Source organism: Malus domestica, chromosome 14 (genome assembly GCF_042453785.1).
Source record: "Malus domestica chromosome 14, GDT2T_hap1".
Lineage (NCBI taxonomy): Eukaryota > Viridiplantae > Streptophyta > Magnoliopsida > Rosales > Rosaceae > Malus > Malus domestica.
In genome coordinates this window covers 1,612,770-1,631,658 of record NC_091674.1, presented here as the reverse complement: position 1 = coordinate 1,631,658, position 18,889 = coordinate 1,612,770, and the positions used below count along the sequence as shown (strand labels likewise).

The 18,889-nt window shown below is 36.6% G+C and overlaps 3 protein-coding genes across 3 annotated transcripts; 1 reads left to right on the top strand and 2 right to left on the bottom strand.

Annotated features, from left to right (window-relative positions):
- Positions 1 to 1,584: 1,584 nt before the first annotated feature.
- On the bottom strand, positions 1,585 to 3,804 carry LOC103453936 (fructose-bisphosphate aldolase 6, cytosolic-like). The gene is made up of 3 exons (XM_008393531.3): positions 3,648 to 3,804; positions 2,774 to 3,001; positions 1,585 to 2,615 (listed from the first exon to the last, which is right to left on the bottom strand). Exons 1-3 carry the CDS (start codon positions 3,673 to 3,675, stop codon positions 1,795 to 1,797), a joined length of 1,077 nt encoding a protein of 358 aa, XP_008391753.3. The 5' UTR covers positions 3,676 to 3,804; the 3' UTR covers positions 1,585 to 1,794.
- A 2,233-nt stretch (positions 3,805 to 6,037) lies between these two features.
- LOC139191608 (uncharacterized) lies at positions 6,038 to 7,136 on the top strand. Its single transcript, XM_070812548.1, has 2 exons — positions 6,038 to 6,235; positions 6,274 to 7,136. Exon 2 carries the CDS (start codon positions 6,282 to 6,284, stop codon positions 6,978 to 6,980), a length of 699 nt encoding a protein of 232 aa, XP_070668649.1. The 5' UTR covers positions 6,038 to 6,235; positions 6,274 to 6,281; the 3' UTR covers positions 6,981 to 7,136.
- Positions 7,137 to 8,872: 1,736 nt separating this feature from the next.
- LOC103453997 (uncharacterized) lies at positions 8,873 to 10,041 on the bottom strand. The gene has a single exon (XM_008393587.4). It carries the CDS (start codon positions 9,908 to 9,910, stop codon positions 8,996 to 8,998), a length of 915 nt encoding a protein of 304 aa, XP_008391809.3. The 5' UTR covers positions 9,911 to 10,041; the 3' UTR covers positions 8,873 to 8,995.
- Between the last annotated feature and the right edge of the window lie 8,848 nt (positions 10,042 to 18,889).

Below are 18,889 nucleotides of genomic sequence, written 5' to 3'. Positions count from 1 at the left end.
TAGAGAGAGAATTCCAACTAAGTATTTTAAGGAGAGTACATAAGTTCTAATTAGCTAATGTAACTAGTCAACGTCTACTTCCTTTTTTCAAAAGTAAATATTCAAATTATAATTTACGTAAAGGCTGGAAGTAGAGAGAATGTCAACTAAGTACATTGAGGAGAGTACATAAACTCTAATTAGCCAATGTAACTACGCCAACGTCTACTTTTTTTTCTTTCAAAAGTTAATATTCTAATTATAATTCGGGTCGAGGTTGGAAACTTTTGTGAAAGAAGAAGAAAAAGAAGTGGTAGTTAGGATGTTGAACGCTAAGTTGTGGAGGCTTCACCTACCTCTCTTTTCATCCCTCATTCTCTTGTTTTCTGAAACCAATTAGCCAACTGGCCATGGCCAAGTAGGTCTTTGAAGAGGTTCCTGCAATGTCGGGTAATTTTAATTTGTTGAATAATATTTAATTAAGACAATGTTATCTACACACTCATTTTTACTTATCACACATCCCTTTTAATTTTCGACCGTAAAATTCAATAATTTAAGAAGATCAATGAACAAAAATTAACAAATATACGTAAAACTAAAAAAATGTGTATGAATAGACCTATCTTAGTATTTAAACTTAAAAAAAAAAGTTGTTGAAATATTTTAACCAGGAACATGGAATGCGTGGATCCGACGCAGATATTGGAGAACAAAATGACCGAGTGCTGCTTAGGCCTTGGAATATTCTTCACTTCGATCCTTCTTTATACACACACACACATACATATATATATATATATATATTGTATATAACACACACACACACACACATATTATATTTTTCCATTAATTAATTCCCGATCTTTGATCCCATATGGCCGCTCTGCTGATAAGTGATAAGTGGTTTTTAATCTAAATTGACATGTGAGCATGCCAATATATGTAAAAGCTTAGATGCAGACATGATTCCTAATACATTATTTATTTTCTGTTCTGCCTCCAAATATTATATTTGATATAAAAAAAGAAAATAAGAAAAAGGAAAGAGCATATTTTAAAACTTTTTTCTCAATGAAAATAATCGTTCTAATTTTGTCGGATGTCTCAGAGGGGACTAAAATAAGATGCGCAAAGAGCACAAGAGGAAACAGAGGCCTAGAAAAAGGATACCAGTCACTGCAACCTGTGACGATTGGCCTCCCAAATCGCCAAAATAGCATCAGAAAATAGCTATTGCTCACCTCTAAATCCTACACATACACCATCATAATAACAATTACAAGATTCAAAATTGGATAATTAATTAAAAGGGTAAATTTGTCCTTGAAGGGGTTTTGTGTAAGTGAACTAAAATCTCAGAAAATGTTAGCGTAATGTTTTAAACCTGAGGGGTTTTTGAGAAAACACGAAAACCCTTAGGAGGTGTGTATTAAACCCCAAAACTTACGACTATATTGGGCCTAAAACAATTTACATGTTAAGATTGTGAAAGCCCAATACAGTATTGGGCCTAAAACAATACTAACCCAATCGAAGGTTTTGCTTACGCAACTAAATAAAAAACTAAAGTTCAAATAAGTACATTCTCGATCAACCAGAATATAAACAAGAGGTTTAAATTTCTCCAAACCAAAACCAAGTTGATGAAACAAACAAAACTCTTCCATGCTTGCCATAGTTCCTCAAGCTTTTATCAAAACCTAATAGTATCCGGTAATAATCTCATCACGACCGAGATTATACGAATAAAGTTTCAACAAAAAAAAAGACCTAGACTACTGAAAGAATAAAGCAATCCAGAACGATCATCAATCAATACTTGTAGTCCTTGACGTGAAGGCTCTCCGCGGCACCTTCACCGAGCTTGGCATCACCCTTGTAGTTTCCCAATGTCGCTTCCGAGTTGGCCTTGGCCCTGGTTAGGAAAGCCTCCTGCGCCTTCTTCACGTTCTCTTCCTTTCCTGACCAAGCCTTGAGAGTGCTTTGCTGAAGGGCACGTCCGAAGGAGAAGGAAAGAGACCATGGCTTATTCGCCTTCAACTTGTTCATGGCGTTGAGGTTGATGGTAGCCTCCTCCTCGCTCTGCCCACCAGAGAGGAAAACCACCGCAGGGACAGCTGCGGGCATGGTGCGCTGCAAGGCACGGACAGTGTACTCGGCAATCATCTCGGGTGCAACCTTTTTTGCATCAGATCCTGGAGTCACCATGTTAGGCTTCAATAGAGTTCCTTCAAGCAGGACATGGTGGTCGTTAAGGGCCTTGTAGCATGCGGCAAGAACACGTTCGGTCACATCAGCACACTTTTGAATGTCATGGGATCCATCAACCAGAATCTCTGGCTCAACAATGGGAACGAGGCCATTCTCCTGGCAGATGATAGCATATCGGGCCAACCCATTGGCGTTCTCGTTGATTGACAGCTGAGATGGCTCGTTGGGGCCAATCTTCAGCACGGCACGCCATTTTGCAAATCGGGCACCAGCTTCGTAGTACTTCTTGCAACGTTCGCCAAGGCCATCCAGACCCTGAGTTGTGGTTTCACCATTGGTACCAGCAAGCTCGACAGTGCCCTTGTCAACCTTAATGCCAGGGAGGACACCACCTTCCTTCAAAACATCAACGAATGGCTTACCTGCATAGCATAAATCGAAACGTCGATATCATGGCATGGAATAACCATCCAAGTACCAAATGGAAACAGGACATACACGTGAATATTAAAAACCATTCATCAATTTTGAATTAAACCCGCTTCTAAACATGAATTCCACAATGCAAACGGGAAAATACCAGCAGCGGTCTTTTGGTAGAGGGTCTCCTCAAAGAGAATGACTCCGCTGAGGTATTGGACGGCACCGGGAGTGGTGAAGAGCAGCTCACGGAGAGCGCGCCTGTTTGTCTCAGTATTCTCAACGCCAATGCTGGAAAAACGCTTGCCAATCGTGCCAGTTGACTCATCGGCTGCAAGGATACCCTTTCCCGGGGTACCAATGTAGGTAGCATTAGCAATGAGCTCATCTGCAAGACAATGAGAATTCAATATATAACATTTCTTATAAAAATAAAAATGCGACCACTAGCCAACACGTTTGCGAGAGTGAGGGGAACGTTTATCGTATGCACCTTTCTTATGGAAATAAATGGAAACAAAAATCCAAAACTTAATTGTTTATAAAAAAAAAATAGAGAAAGAATAACGAGAAACGGTCCCAATTTTCCCATTCTTCAAACTATGTGAAATTAATATTTTTTTCCATTAAAAATAAATTAAACGAATATGATCTCTTGTATGCATCCGAGTTCGAATGTCCCTCCCCACACTTTAGGTAAGGCATCAAACCACCCAGTAACACACTAATCATGCTGTAAATTTAACTAATCTTGAATTAAATTTCAAAATTACGCACAAATCAACACATTGTATCATTTTAGCAAACAATAATTTACTTATGGCTAGTAAGAAATCACCGATACATACACTGATCCAGATTCCATAATCCATGCTGTAAATTCAATCCATGCAAATACAGATCAAAGCAATCACTAAAAGTTTTATCGATCGGAATTTAAAAATCAAACCAAACAATAACAAAAAGGCCAGAGGATTTCAAACGAGAGAGAAAACAAAGTAACAGACTATGTAACGTCGTTAGGCGATAATTACCGTGATACTTTCCCTTGAAGGCCGACATTGTTGATCGTCAGAAGAGAGAACGGAAACTGAATGGTTTGTTTTGGATTTGAGAGATTGAGGAGGAGGATGGGAGAAAACGGTGGGAGGGAGTTAGGTTTTATATCAGAGACCAAGGCCTTGCGGAACACGTTGCTCTCAGTCAGTGTATCTCGAGTGATCTTCGACTTTCTCGCCATTTTTTTGTTGGAATGTGCGAAAACCCCGAGAGCTCAGCTTACTACCACCACATTTCTTGCATTTACCACTAATAGTGCAAATTATATAGTTTGTTCATTCAGTCTAAATTTCGATGGAATTTTTTTTTGAACAAATTATGATGGATTTTAAGATTAATCTAGGAAGGGAAGTATTCCAATTTCCAACCTTAAAAAACGCCAAGGCTACGTTGCATGCGGGAAACAGGCTTGGAGAGAATCACTTCCTTTCGCATGTTTGGTAAATCAGACTTGAAAAAATAAGTGGTAAAACAAAACTCATGAGGAATGGATCGGAGAGTTTGCATTTTTTCCCTTCTTTTCATGTCATTTATTGCACACATTTTAACGTTACGTTCTTTTAGAACAATATTATTCTTATTAAATATTGTAAAATTAATTATGCCCATAATAATTATTGATACTCAAGTTTTAGTTTTCAATTTTACCTATGAATTTGTCTCTAAATTTCATATTTACTTGTCTATCTTTACAAAACATACTCATTTTTCTTCAAATTTTATTTTTCATGAATTTCTTTCCACGTACCAAACACACCCTAAAAGCAATATCGCAAAGATTTTAAATAGATAGTTTTGTTTGTAAACTTTTTTAGTGAAAGTTTTGAAGTTATAAGCCATTTTTTGTTTGAAAAATAAAATAAATTCACAGAGAAGAAACGTACTAGATCATTGTGTTCAATAACTATGACTCTTCGCCCCTCCTCTTTGGTTCAAAAGATACAATTTATTGAGCCCAAGAGTTTGAAGAACGAACAGACGTTATAGCCTTTAGGAGTCAAGCTTTTGGTCTCCCACTACAACATGAACCGTTTCCTAAAGTTATCACTAGCACAACGGTTACCCTGCAGTAAAACGGTTTGTACAAACATACAAGGACAAATGAGATATCCGTTCTCCAAAATAATAAATATGATACATCTCACATGAGAAACCTGTAATCAAAGGCCTGAAACCGCTAAGATTTAATTTACGCGCATAGCTAGATGATATTTAACTTTGTAAAAATCATGTTTAAATGATGATTAAGTAAAATAAATAAAAAGCCCAAAAGAAAAGACCATTAACAAATGCCTTGAACCAGCTTTTCTCAGGTGATGAATTGACATGGTGGTTAAGACTTCTCTCTTTAATCTACGGCATATCGGGTTCAAATTATCTCCCTTCTTTTAATGTAGATTAGTATAAAATATTGTTTGTAATAAAAAACATCGTACATCAACATATTAATGTAAGCACTCATCTAAGCTCAAGACCACGGCTTAGAGTTTGATTATGGCAGGCTACCGACATGAGCGTTAAGAGTGCCTTGGCCGAAACTAGACCACCCATGTTGTTTAGAAACTCTCTTAAGTGCAAGAAATTGTGTTCCGGTAAGTAGTAACTATCATGTTTCATTTTCTTGACAAATATCATGATAATGGTATTGAGTTAGATTTCACCCTCAATACCCAACATTGTACAAACTACAAAAGTATAACTCACTAAATTTAATGTATATGTTAAAAAAAGAAACGAAGGTTAACTTCCAAATTTTGTATAAGTTGAAAGTAAAAGATATATGAGTCCATAATTGGATTCGATAACCGTTAGATTCTAGATATGTTAATTATGAAAAAATAAATAAAAATTGTCGTTTCAATCTTATCTATTGATGGCAATTAAATTGAATAAAAAATTTTCACTACTAAGAATAATATTTTAAATTTAACGAATTATCTCATCCCATCCAATTCATTTCTAACATGGCCTAAATTTGATGAATGAAACAAACTCTTTGCAACTTTGACCAAAAAAAAAAAAAAAATTCTTAGGCAAGCTTTGGGCTATCCATTTAATTCTAACATGGCCTAAATGAGAAATCGAATGAAACTTGTTTTCCATGAGATGGTGACTTAAATTTATTGTCACATGTGAGGCTGGACCTAACCCACTCATCCGTGAAAATAATAGCTACTAGCTAACAGCTATATAGTCCTAGTCGTGGAAGTTGTTCATGTACGATGTTGAACTCATATGCTCATATACATATATAATTCGATCTCAGAGAGTGAGTATCGTGTTTGAATTCTCTAGATTTAGGTGGTAATTTAAAACTCATACAATACTATAGGGTTATGTTATAACCAATGATTAAAATATCGATAATATCGGCGATATTTCGCCGATATTATCGTTTTGGTGAGAGTCCGATATTTTTACACCTATCCACTTGATTATCGTCAATATATCGAGATAATATCGTGATAATATCGATATTACCGATATTATCTCGATATATTGGGCTGGGAGACGGAGACTCCTCGGAGGCGCCACCCTGAGCGCAGATCCGAAGGCCAGAGCGGTGACGGCGGTGGCGACGAGGGTGGATACGAACGAGAGGGAGATGGATGTGGCGGGGGAGGTTGGGATGGGAGCCGGAGACTCCTCGGAGGCGCCACCCTGAGCGCAGATTCGAAGGCCAGAGCAGTGATTGCGGTGGCGACGAGGGTGGATACGAACGAGGGGGAGATGGATGCGGCGAGGGAGGTTGGGATGGGAGCCGGAGACTCCTCGGAGGCGCCACCCTGAGCGCAGATCCGAAGGCCAGAGCGGTGACAGCGGTGGCGACGAGGGTGGATACGAACGAGGGGGAGATGGATGCGGCGGGGGAGGTTGGGATGGGAGCCGGAGACTTCTGGGAGGCGCCGATGGCGGAGAGGACGGCGAAGAGGACCGCCATGAGAGCGACGACGGAGGATGCCTTTGAGACTGCCATTGTTGATAGGGTTTGGACCTCTCTGTTCGGGAATCTAAAAGGGCAAGGAAAGTTGCTCGTTCGGGAATCTAGGGTTCTTGAAGACTCAGAGAGACTGAAAGCACAAAGTGGGCGCAAGTTGGATTTGAGATCCAATTTTGAGGTTCTGAAAGTGAAAGGGCGAAGAAGAACGAAGATGAGGGAAGAGAGAGAGAGAGAGAGTAAAAGATTCAATTTTGGGTTTCTGAAAGGTCAAAAGTTGGTGATGGGGGTAAGGTGGACAGCTATTTACATCAGATGGGTTATTATGAAAACCACCCACTTGCATGGGCGTGGGATTTTTATATTTTAAAAGTTTGGGAGGTATATTATATTATTATATGTATATAAATGTTATATAAATTATAAATTATTAGATTTTTTTTTTCTTAGGCAAGCATATTAGATATGTACATAAAACATTCACATATGTATGTTCTTTTATAAGAAATAACATATTATTCAATAATTATTTACATCTGATATAGTAAATTTAATTAATTCATATAATATATAAGAAATTTACCTAAATCCGCCTAGACCGCCTAGGCGCCCGCCTAGATCCCACCTAGCCACCTAGGCGCTAGGCGCCAGCCCACCGCCCGACTAGCGCTTAGCGTTTTTTAGAACCTTGGTATTTATAGCTGGGGTTTTTTGTGGGTAGTGGCGGGCAGGTCGGGCAGCTGCCCGTTAGAAACAGGCTGGCCAATTGTTATTGGTTCGGCTCAACAGCTCACATTGCTTAATCCCTTGCTTAAATGAGTGTAAAATATTGTACTAATTCATTATATATAAATGATTATGATGTGTTTAAACTTCTTTCATTAATTACTACATATTTTCTACACTCACAATGTTTGCCAGCTCGCTATATAATCAACTTAAATCAGTTAAATCCATCATGCAATGCATTTCCTTCCAATTTTTTGTGATAAACTAATAGATAATTGACTAAATAAACATCCTGCAAAGTTTCAATAAAGATTTCCAAGTTTTTCTTACAATTTCCGTGGTTTCCATGTAATTTTTATCGATATCGATATTATCCCGATATTTCCATCGCTATTTCCGTGTTTTCGGACTACCGATATTTCCGATATTACCGATATTTTCTTCCTTGGTTATAACTAACTACAGATATTGTGTTAAAATTTAACGTAACTAATATTCAACAAAGATTTAAAACGACATGACCTGAACACAAGCTAAGACAATTTGATATCACCTCTAGTTGGTGCCTGATACAAACCTAACTCAAAAGTATCAAGTGGCCCTTCAAAATATAGTCTCTTTCAATTTTTTGGCATAATAGTTTCTTTCAATTGAGTTCGAGGTACTATTTGTTACAATCAAAAGAATAAAACTGTTAGTCTGTCGTAATCCTAGCTCATTTGCTTCTCCTACCTCAAATGTTTTGAACACATATATTGTTGGTTCGAATGAGGTTGGCAAATATGCCAAAACAATAGTAGTACTAGTACCTAAAGCTTAAACCTAATCGCTTGGGTAAACCCAATGCCAAGTAATAAAATTCAGCCGTTTTTTGCAAACTAATAATATCAAGTTTGTGGCTATAGGTATGCAACAAAACTTCCCAAAAGTTTCCTTGTAACTAACCTCAACAAAAAATGCATAAACAAATGTTATAATGGCAGACCAAAATATGTGCACGTTTCAATGGGTAAGTTAATTGCCAAAAAGGGCAATAGTTGCCCCTTGGTTGTAGAAAGCCAATCTATTTTGGCCATAAGACAAATATCACTAAACAAGAAACAAAAAGGAAGGCAAATTTGACCTTTGTTTTTTAACCTCAATGTGTAGCATACATCGTCTTTTAAACTAATCACATTAACTTGACGGATTTCACACTATATATCGTCTTTTAAATGAATCGCTTAACCTGATGGATTTCACAATGTCATAAATTGAAGTACTGTAGAATTTCGGAAAAAAAAAATATTCTCTTATAAATCTCGAAAGAAGGAAGACAAAATCGAGTATTATAGTATATAAAAATGTAGAATATACATTTGTCTGTTTAAGTGGATCACATTTATTCATTAATTTTTCTTAAATTATTGAAGCCACATTCAACCGTTAAATTCTATAATATGTGTCACGCATGAATATACTCAGCATAATAAAATTGGAATCTTTGGCTTGGAAGGGAACGAGAGAGGAAGTAGAGAGTAGACAAAGCCAGAGGACTTTTAATGCAAATATTTCTAGTATAATTGGAATCTGTACAATTTTCCTTACCATACCAATTAATAATTTCCTATCATCTTTAAGTTTTAAAATAATAAAATAAATAAATAAACAAAAGAATCAGTCAGAGCTCTTACATGCACAGATCAACAAAGAAAATTCATCACCATTGTCTTGCCCTTTCTTTTCCAAATTCTTGTCTTCCAACCAGAGCCTGGAATCCAATCCACTCCTTGTCCTGAACATAAACACAGCAATTCCAGATTTTGGATTGAACAACCAGTCATGAATATCCCACATAAAATCCACCAGTAAACCATCCAAAAAAATTGTTTGGTTCCCTCTGAAATTCCACCTCAACCTCTTCACCTGAAAAATCTTCTTCTTGTCAATGCAGACAGATAAAACCGGGGTTTTCGAGCCCAGTTCTTCGGGTTGATCACACTTGATCACAATGTCATGTGATACTCCAGTGTCACAGAATTGAGCTTTTGTTGCATACACAGCGTTGCCTGAGAAATGCTCACTCCTAGAAACCAATGTGAATATTTTCTGTGACATGATGGTTTTGTACTTCTGCAGGTCCAAAGCTTGTTCGACCTTGTCGCCGAGGAGGAGGCAGAGTTCCGAGTCAGCCAGAACCATGAGGAAAAACCCGGTTGCCGGTTCCGGTCCGGATTCATAATTGGCAGTGGACAAATCCCAGAAAACTTCAATCTTGGTATTGCAGGATTGGAATGCCAAGGTGCCCTTTTGGTTTTCCAACTTGTGGGTGCTGGTACTCGATTTGGACGGCTGAGATTTGTTGTCTCCAATGGTGATTGTGAGGCCTTGGAATGTGAATTTGTTGAACCAGGTGAGTGTGATCAAAATCCGGTTCTGGGTTGAGAGCTTGGCTCTGTATAAACATGTCACTTCACTTGGGATTGATGGGGTTAATTTTGGGGTCACATAAGCTTGGTTTGATGGGCCTGAGCAATATGAATCTGAGACCTTTATGGCATGCTCGCTGTAACAAGTTGCTATGCTTCTCATTGTCTATGAGAAATTCGAAGATTGATCTGTATCGTTCTAATTTTATCGGATGTCCCCCGAGGGGACGAAGACAAAGACAGAATGAGAAGAGATGGCAACTCAAAACTTGGAGAGGAAGAAGGGAGGGAGTTTGATATATATTGCCCTTGGATATGGAAGAAGGAGAAAAATATACTTGTCTTCTATATAGTTTTACCTCCATGTGGATGTCCTTTCTTATTCACAAAATTAAGTGTAAAATATAAAAAAAAAAAGAAAAAAAAAGAAGATAATATGTGAAGAAAAATAAAGGGAAAGACAGTGAAATCCATGTGTTCTATGCCAGCCTAACCACATTTATCACGATTCCTTTAACCTTAACAATTCTTTAAAGCGAATATTGAAAGCGATTGTGCAATTGCATTCATAGAAAATGAATAAATTAGCATTACACTGATGTGTGCCTGTGTAGTTTATACCTGCAAATGCAATATTTAAAGCATAATCTCGGTTAGTTAGCCACTAACCTAACTAGACTGTGTTTTGAGTCAACCAAAGATTGACAACCGCAAAATGAGGGAAATTTTGTTAATGGCCTTCCAAAAGAATAGGTCTATAGATCTATCATGTTAGTATTTTTATTGGTTTACGTTGGAGAGAGTTTTAATAATGTTGTTTAAAGTCTTAAATGTCAAAATGGTCCATGTGTTATAGCCGTATGACCAATTTAGTCTTCGTATTTTCGATTTGGCTTGTGTTTATCTCTATTAGCCAATTAAGAAGATTTCATTCAATCTCTTTTAAAAAATTTATAAGAAAAACCAAATGAGAAATAATGACCCTTTTCTCTTTACAGAAAAATGCAAATTGATGAGAAATAACACATATAAGAAATAAAACTTCCAATCTGAAAAAATGATTAAGGTTGTGACATAGAAAATATGGGATAATGTTAGGGAGGAGGCCGGAGAGTTGGGAGAAGAATAATTTTTCTTTTAATTTTTAATTTTATTTCATTTTAAATATTTTAAATCAAATAAATTATAATTTTATAAATAAGATTATAATAATAATTTTTTTTTTATTACAAAAATTAGATGGAAATGTCCTTAATTGGCTAACGAAGATAAATACAGGAACCAGATTGGCCAAGTTGAAAACACAGGGACTAAATTGACCCAATTACTAAAACACAGGGACCATTTTAACATTTAAGCCTTGTTTAAACATACAAAATCAACCCTATTTGATTATCTAATAGAGAGGATTCTACTATTATATTGGGGATCCTTCTATATTAGAAAGTGTATCAGCAAGTGCGTCAATTTTGTATATTTAAATAGCTTTACTCATTTTACATCTACCTTTGCCTTTAAGTGTAGAGGATGACAAATTAATTTGGGAGCCCTCGCCTACTAGAACTTTTCCTTTTCTTCTGGTTATCATCTTATCAGAAGAAAACATAGTGATTGTGTTTAGGCTAATGTTAGTTGGTGAAATTTTATTCTGCCACAACTATCTATTTTGGCTTGACCCTTTTTTTTCATGATAAACTTCCTACCAAGGGTGCACTACAATGACGTGGTATTTCTTTAGCATCCAATTGTTGTTTGTGTCATATTTTGAAGATTCTATTGCTCACCTTCTCTTCAGCGGTTGGATATTTGGGCAGCTTTGGAGTATGTCAGATTGGTACCTTTTGCCTATTTCATATTCTTTGACTGCTTTTTTTGTTGTCTATGCATAAGCCATTTTCCTAACAGTTGCACAATCCCTGGGTTTTTGCAGGTCTTTTTACTATTTTAGCTATTTGGAAAGCTCAAAATAAGTTTAGTTTTTAGGGTCGACCCATTTTTTTCATCGTCTTTGCATGTCTATCTATTTTAGGATCATTCATGGTGGGAAGTTTGTTCCTAGTTACTCTCATGGCTTCCTATCATTTCTTGTCTAAGGATCCCACATATCTATTGCAAGGCGCCTACTATTCCCCATGTGCTTTGGTATTCTACTTGATTTCCTTGGATTAAACTTAATACATATAGTTTATCTAAAGGAAATCTTGGTTTTGTTGGGTTTTGCTGCTTGTGGTGGAGTTTTCAAGAATTGTCATGGTCGATTTTTTTATGGTTTCTGCAAATGGGTTCATCGCAACTTTTTTTTTTATAGAATTATCAGCAACTATTATTGGTGTAAAGTTTGCATATCAATGGAGTTGACATTTTCTTTGGTTGGAAAGTGACTCTTCTAGTATTATTTATGCTCTCCAATCGACTGATTTTAATCTTCCTTTGCCTCTTTGTACATAATGGTCTATTTGTTTGGACCGCGTTCTTAAAATGACTTCATACGCATCTGACATATATCGTGAAGAAAATTTTATTGTGGATAATTTTGCTAACATGAGCTTGTCTTCTCCAACTTTAACACGACATGTTTCCCCTCCAGCGGTAGCTAGTGCTTCTTTGTTTCGGAATATATTGGCTTGCCTAGCTGTCGCTTTACAAATTAATGTGCATCTTGACATATAGGTTTGTCTCACCTTTTTTCCCCCCAACTTTATGGTGTTGTTGGACTTGTATTGCAGATTTAAACCTTCAGATTTGGTTTTAGAGGAGTTTGGTTTCATGACCCCCCTCTTTTCTTCATATCATTCTTGTTTTCGTTTCTAGAGGAGCAAGGTTTTCCCCCTGACAAGATGTAACTTCGTTTTTTCATTATCAATAAAATTCATCGCGTACAATAAAAAAGAAAAAGTATTGATCATTTGCTTTTATTGGAGCATTACTCATATATCACAGAATATTACGTGTAATAATTGCAGTGACGTTTATTGTCAGACAGCGCATGTGTTTTGTCATAGTTGTCAGTGTAACGGAGAAAAACTTTAGTGTAGTTGTTCTTGCCATGTGAGGGAATGCAATGATGAGTGACAGTAAAAGCTAGATAAGTGACGTACCCGTGTTTAAGTGTTAAATTTAGTCGTCAAATTTGAATACATCTATAACTGGGTTGTATTGTCATTCATCACTATCATATGGCAGAAACAACTCTACTACAGTTTGTTTTTTTGTTTGAATTATATATTGTTCACATCAAGATCAACTCAAATAATGATTTGAATCTAAAATCCAATTTTCTTGGCATCTAACACTATTTTATAGTGATATTCCTCTTCATTTTTACCAAAGAGATTCCAAGTTCTAATATGATAAATAAGGAATTCGAAAATCAATTATGGTTGATTCATTGTGTGATTTAATCCAAATCTTCCACCCCAATATTCTTTCCAAATAAAGTACGATAAGAACATTTCGAATGATAATTCATAATTTAAGCTCAAAGAGAAATGGATAGCCAATGAAGATGGAGATTTTGATAAATACTTGATGGCAAGTAGGTAGGGGGTAGTGAACTGACTTGCAGGATGTCATTGCCATCGGTTAACATGGAGTTGTGTCTTTCTATGATGGTAATGAAATGGATGATAGTGATCATTTGGGTCCACGAAATAAAAGCAGCCATGAGGTTCCCCTACTCCTTACTCTGAAAGAAGACAACTTTGAAATTCATGAAATATTAGGGTCTGTTCGTAAATGTTTTTTAAAACAGTTTTTCATTTTTTAGATGCAATGCGTGGTATACTGTTTTGTGAAAATAAACTCAGAAAATGAAAAACGCAAAAACCAATATTTAGCCTATGTAGGACAATAAATTGATGTTTTATCTCTTTTCCAAAAATAGTTTTCAACATAATAAAAACAAAAGATACATTATAAAACAAAGTTAGAGTTTCATGTATCCCAACACTACCATCACTACGCCACCGCCACTACAAACCACCACATTCTTCATCGTCTCACCATCATCGCCACCATGGCCACCACCTTTGACACCACCACCTCCAACCACCATATCCTCCACCACCATCACCCTCACCATCATGGCAACCACCATCTCCACCATCTTGCCATTACCACAACCAACATTACTGTCACCATCTCACCATGACCACCACCATTGTGCCTCCGCTACCACCATTACCACCACCACTAACATCACCATCACCACCATATTATCCACTGTCATCCCCCTACCACCATGCCATCACCACCTCAATCGTTTCACTATTGTGGCCACCATCAATGCCATCATCACCACCATATTATCCACTGTCATCCCCCTGCCACCATGCCATCACCACCTCCATCGTCTCACTATTGTGACCACCACCAATGCCATTATCACCACCATCTTGCACCACAATTGCCACCACCACCACCACCATCAACACATTCTTCATCCCATTACCCTCACCATGGCCACCTCCACCATCTTCGCCACCATCATCCCCACCTCTCAACCATCATTTTCACAACCATCCCTTATAACCAATATTAACACAACCATTCTCTACCACTATTGCATTAACCACCACCACCACCACATCATTCCCTTCACCATTGCCCTCTACCTCGCTATTGCCACCACCTATATCCCACCACTACTAACACCTTTATTGTTACCACTACTATCACTACTTCAACCACCATTGCTACCAACACCACTCCTGTCTCAACCACCATCCTTACCACCACCATCACCATCACTATGAAACACAAATTTATTTTTTTATCAAGTATTTGACATTTAGTATCAAATGCGTTTTCAATGTTTTCATTCTCTAGATCATTCTCGAACTTCTCGGACTAAACTACCAGACGCGTTCTAAAATCATAAAAATGCAAAATCTATTTGTCGTTCCGTTTTACAAAACAGTTTTTCCGAAATTCGTTTGTAAAACGCTACCTGACGGACCCTCATTATGCATGACATGTCTAAAGTTTATTTCTCTCCTGACCTCTTAATTATTGTTAATGCATTTTTTTTTCTTTCAATTGTTAATGCAGTTTCAGTTACAAATGGTAAACCTTTACGTTTTAATCAGGAAACCCAAAAATAGGAAAGAACAAAAGATAGAACTGACAACAGTAATAATAGGGGAGCTCCTTGAATTTAATAAAACCATAGTAAATTAATAGAACAATTACACTTTGAAGAATATAATTTACTTTCTGCGACGAATTATTTTTTGTGTCCTTGTAAATAGCGTCGAACTCTAAACCTAATAGTTTTAGGCAGTGTTCTAAAAAACGGTCTAGGCGCCGTCTAGGCATTGGGCGGCAGTGCTCCGCCGCGATTACCCAAAATCGTTTCTAAGATCGGCAACATTATTAGCTTACACCGGCTGGGCGGTCTGGGCGGACGCTAGGCGGTCTGGTTAGATGCTAGGTGGTTTGGCGGCTTGAGAAAGAACATCTGTCGCAAGACCCGATTTGTCTCCCTGAGTCTCGCCATCTCCCTCTCGATGTGCAAACAAAATCGATCTGCAATTGCGAACGAATATGTCGACATTGGTTGGAGAAATCTGAAGAGGAAGAAGAAGCGAGGAAGCCGCTGTGGGATTGGTTGGAGAAATCTGCAGAGGAAGAAGAGGGATGGAACTGGATCTACAATTGCAGAAACGGGAATGGTTGACGACGGCAATGGTTTAGACTTTTAGCACCTTTAGCAGCCTTAGACTTTAGTTACCTTTTTTATTATGTGCAAATCAACAAACACAAGGATTAAAGCCCAACTTTCATTTTGTTAATGAGAATAAAAGGTCCAACAAAACTTATGGGCTTTAAAATATATAAATCTAACATAAATTGTTTAAAATTTTACATATATACTTACCTATAGATATTCATTTTTAAAATAACATTTTATTCAAAGTTTATTTATATATTATAGAGTAAATTTAATTAATTTTACATGATATATAATAAATTTAACTAAATTTACCTAGGCCGTCTAAGCACGCCGTCCGACTAGCGCCTAGTATTTTTTAAAACCTTAGTTTTAGGTCAGAATTAGATGCTCTATGTTTTAAACAAAAAAGTCCCTAATTTCTCTACATAGTAATCCAAAACAAAACTTCTTTTTTTTTTAATTTTAGGGACATCGATATTTCCAAAACAAAACCTTTTAAATTATGAAAACGCTCAAAGAGAGGAGACCAGGATGGATGGCATATCTATTGGGATCCTCATTAGTTTTTTTTCTTTTTTTGGGTTATTAGGACTGTTTTAAAAATCTCCGTATAGCACCGCCTAGATAGCTGGTCATTGTCCCAATTAAGCATAGGCGTTTGAAAAATAAGAAAGGGCGCCTAGATCGCCTAGGCACCCCCTAGACCACCTAGCCCGCTCAAGCACCCGCCTAGGTCATGACTCACTTAGACAGAAAATAAATAACTTTTATTTTACGTTTTTTTTAATAAATTATAAGAAACTTGTTGCATACTTAAATAAACACACATTATATGAATGATCCCCAAACATAATATATATGTCATTCTATTTTGTAGTTTATGATGAAATTATAAATATTTAAGTATAAACATACACTTATTTAAATGAAATATAATAGATTTACTTAAATCCGCTTAGTAGCTAGGCTTGAGCCCGCCGTCCAACTAGCACATAGCATCTTTTAGAACATTGTTTATTTGGTGATTCCCAAATTTGCGGGGTTGAATAAGGAGTGAAGTTGGTGTGTTAGTTGGTCACTAACCCATTATTTTCAAATTTTAAGTACTTGTCAGCTAAACACGCAATAATTCAACGTCAAATTGAAGAATTACCCTAAAAACAGGAAAGCCACCAATAATTCAACGTCAAATTGAAGAATTAATTAAAGAAGCCGATTAGACACCCTAGCTAATTATAAGAGAGATAGGATCCTCGTCGGATCCTTTTTGTGAGGATTTCGAGGATATTTTAATCATGGTCGTTCATCGTACATTGTGCAATCAGTTTTCGTGAGTTACTGTTTGTGTTCAATTTAAAATAAAAAAATTTAAAATGATTTCTGACCGCACGATGTAAGATGAAATGACACGATTAAAGGATCTCAAGAATCCTCACAAAGAGAATTTGGAGAGGATCCTATATCATTATAGGAAACATTGAACACGATTTTAAATTAATATCCTTACTGCTTAGCGACAAAATTCACTTTAGGAAGAATATCCCTAAAGTATAGTTTAGGGGTATTCTTCCTACAAGTTGGAGGTTAGCAAATTGTTTATAAGTCAGTATCACTATAGTTTAGGGATATTCTTCCTACAAGTTGGAGGTTTTAACCGTTTAAGGTTCGACTCACTTTAATAAGAAGTTTAATATCTAATTATTCAGCTGGCACATTGTGTACCCTAGCCTAAGGGTTGATACTTGGCTCTTTACATGTAAAGAGTCATATTCATATTTATATGTAATGAGGCATTCCTTCTTACATGATGATGTGACATTATTTTACCAAGCAAACATCATAATTCAAACAATTCATTCTCTTTTCATTATCTAAAAATAGCCTCTAAAATTTTTAATGAATTTGGAGATCGATTAGTTATCCATATGAATTAAACAAATTGATGGTTAATAAAAAAGATATATATTACTTGTTAGCAAAACTATTGATTTTTTCAACACATAAGGATGACTAAACAGTCGTCATATTAAATGAATTCTTTTAGAGACGATCTTTAGATAATGATAAAAAAAAAAAAAATTTAAAAATTAAAAATTAAAAACGAACGATTCAAACTAGGACATTTATAAAGTGAGATAGTGTCACAATGTTCAGTAATGATTTAAATTAACATCATTTTACAAACGCCATGATGAATAGTTCAAATTGTGATATTTTGTAATGTTTACACGGTACGGTAGAATAAATGGTTCATATTGTTTGCACGGTATAATGAATTGTTAGAATTATGGTATTTGTATTCTAAAGGTGTACTGTATTCATGGATTACACCTTTAGCTTGGGACTTTGCAAGAAAGTAAGTCTATCTTGCCTTCAAAGAAACCAGAAGACATGCATGTCTTCATAATATATACTCCCTGATCATACAGGGCAACTGAGATCTCATAAGGGCGAGTGGTTTGATGATTTACAGTGTGGTGTACGTGTTCTTTCTCTCGATGTTATGTAGAGGCCCAGATCTAATGAAAAAGCTGAACCAAAAATAGTAATGTCGGTAGTGAAAGTGGCTAACTGTACAAGTGTATCGAGTACTTCAGCACACAGGCAAAGCCCTTTTGGGTATCTTATTTTTTTTGTTGCCCGAAAGTGGGTAAGCGTGAGGAACTTTCTTTCATGTCATCCCTCCCACAAACATATCTGGGATAAAATAAGGGAAATGATAAACACACACCTTTTATAGCTTCCTACACACCTCTAGCTAATCATGTCCTTTGTTTTCATTTGATTTATTCAATCCGATGGCCTGAAACAAAAAGGGGTGTGAGAAAAGCTATAAAAGATGTGTGAAAATCAGCTCCCTAAAATAATCACCTTCTTTGTCCCACAAATATTTGACTCAATGCACTTGGCCACTAAATACTATTCAATTAACCACTCGAAAGCATCCTTTTTAAGTAAATGGCGCTATGTTGGAGAATTGACCTTTTGTAATTAGTTTAGTGATTTATTTGGGTCCTTGTAATCAGGTTGTAATTAGGAAAGATTTTATTTGATGTTTCTTTCCTTGTAAATCAATCTTGTACATTATATATTTTCCTCCTTGGTGAGAAGAATGATATCAGAAAATTAAACCCCAAAATAAGCCCTAATTAGCATGGTATCAAAGCAAAGATCCTAGGATTTCTACTCTGCCTGTTCCCTCAGGCAAACTCGGCCCTCCCATGGAGAACCTACCACCACTCCGCGGTATAAACAATCTCATCCTAACCGATTCTACTCCTACACTAAACACTGCAACCCTAAACACTACTACCCTACCATGAATCCTACCCTACCTCTACCACAAGTTGTTACACAGATTTTCCATCATGATTCGTCTACTGCTTCGATTGGCATCAAACTCAATGGTGCCAATTATGGAGTTTGGTCTCAAATTGTTGAGATGTTTGTTGCTAGAAAAGACAAGTT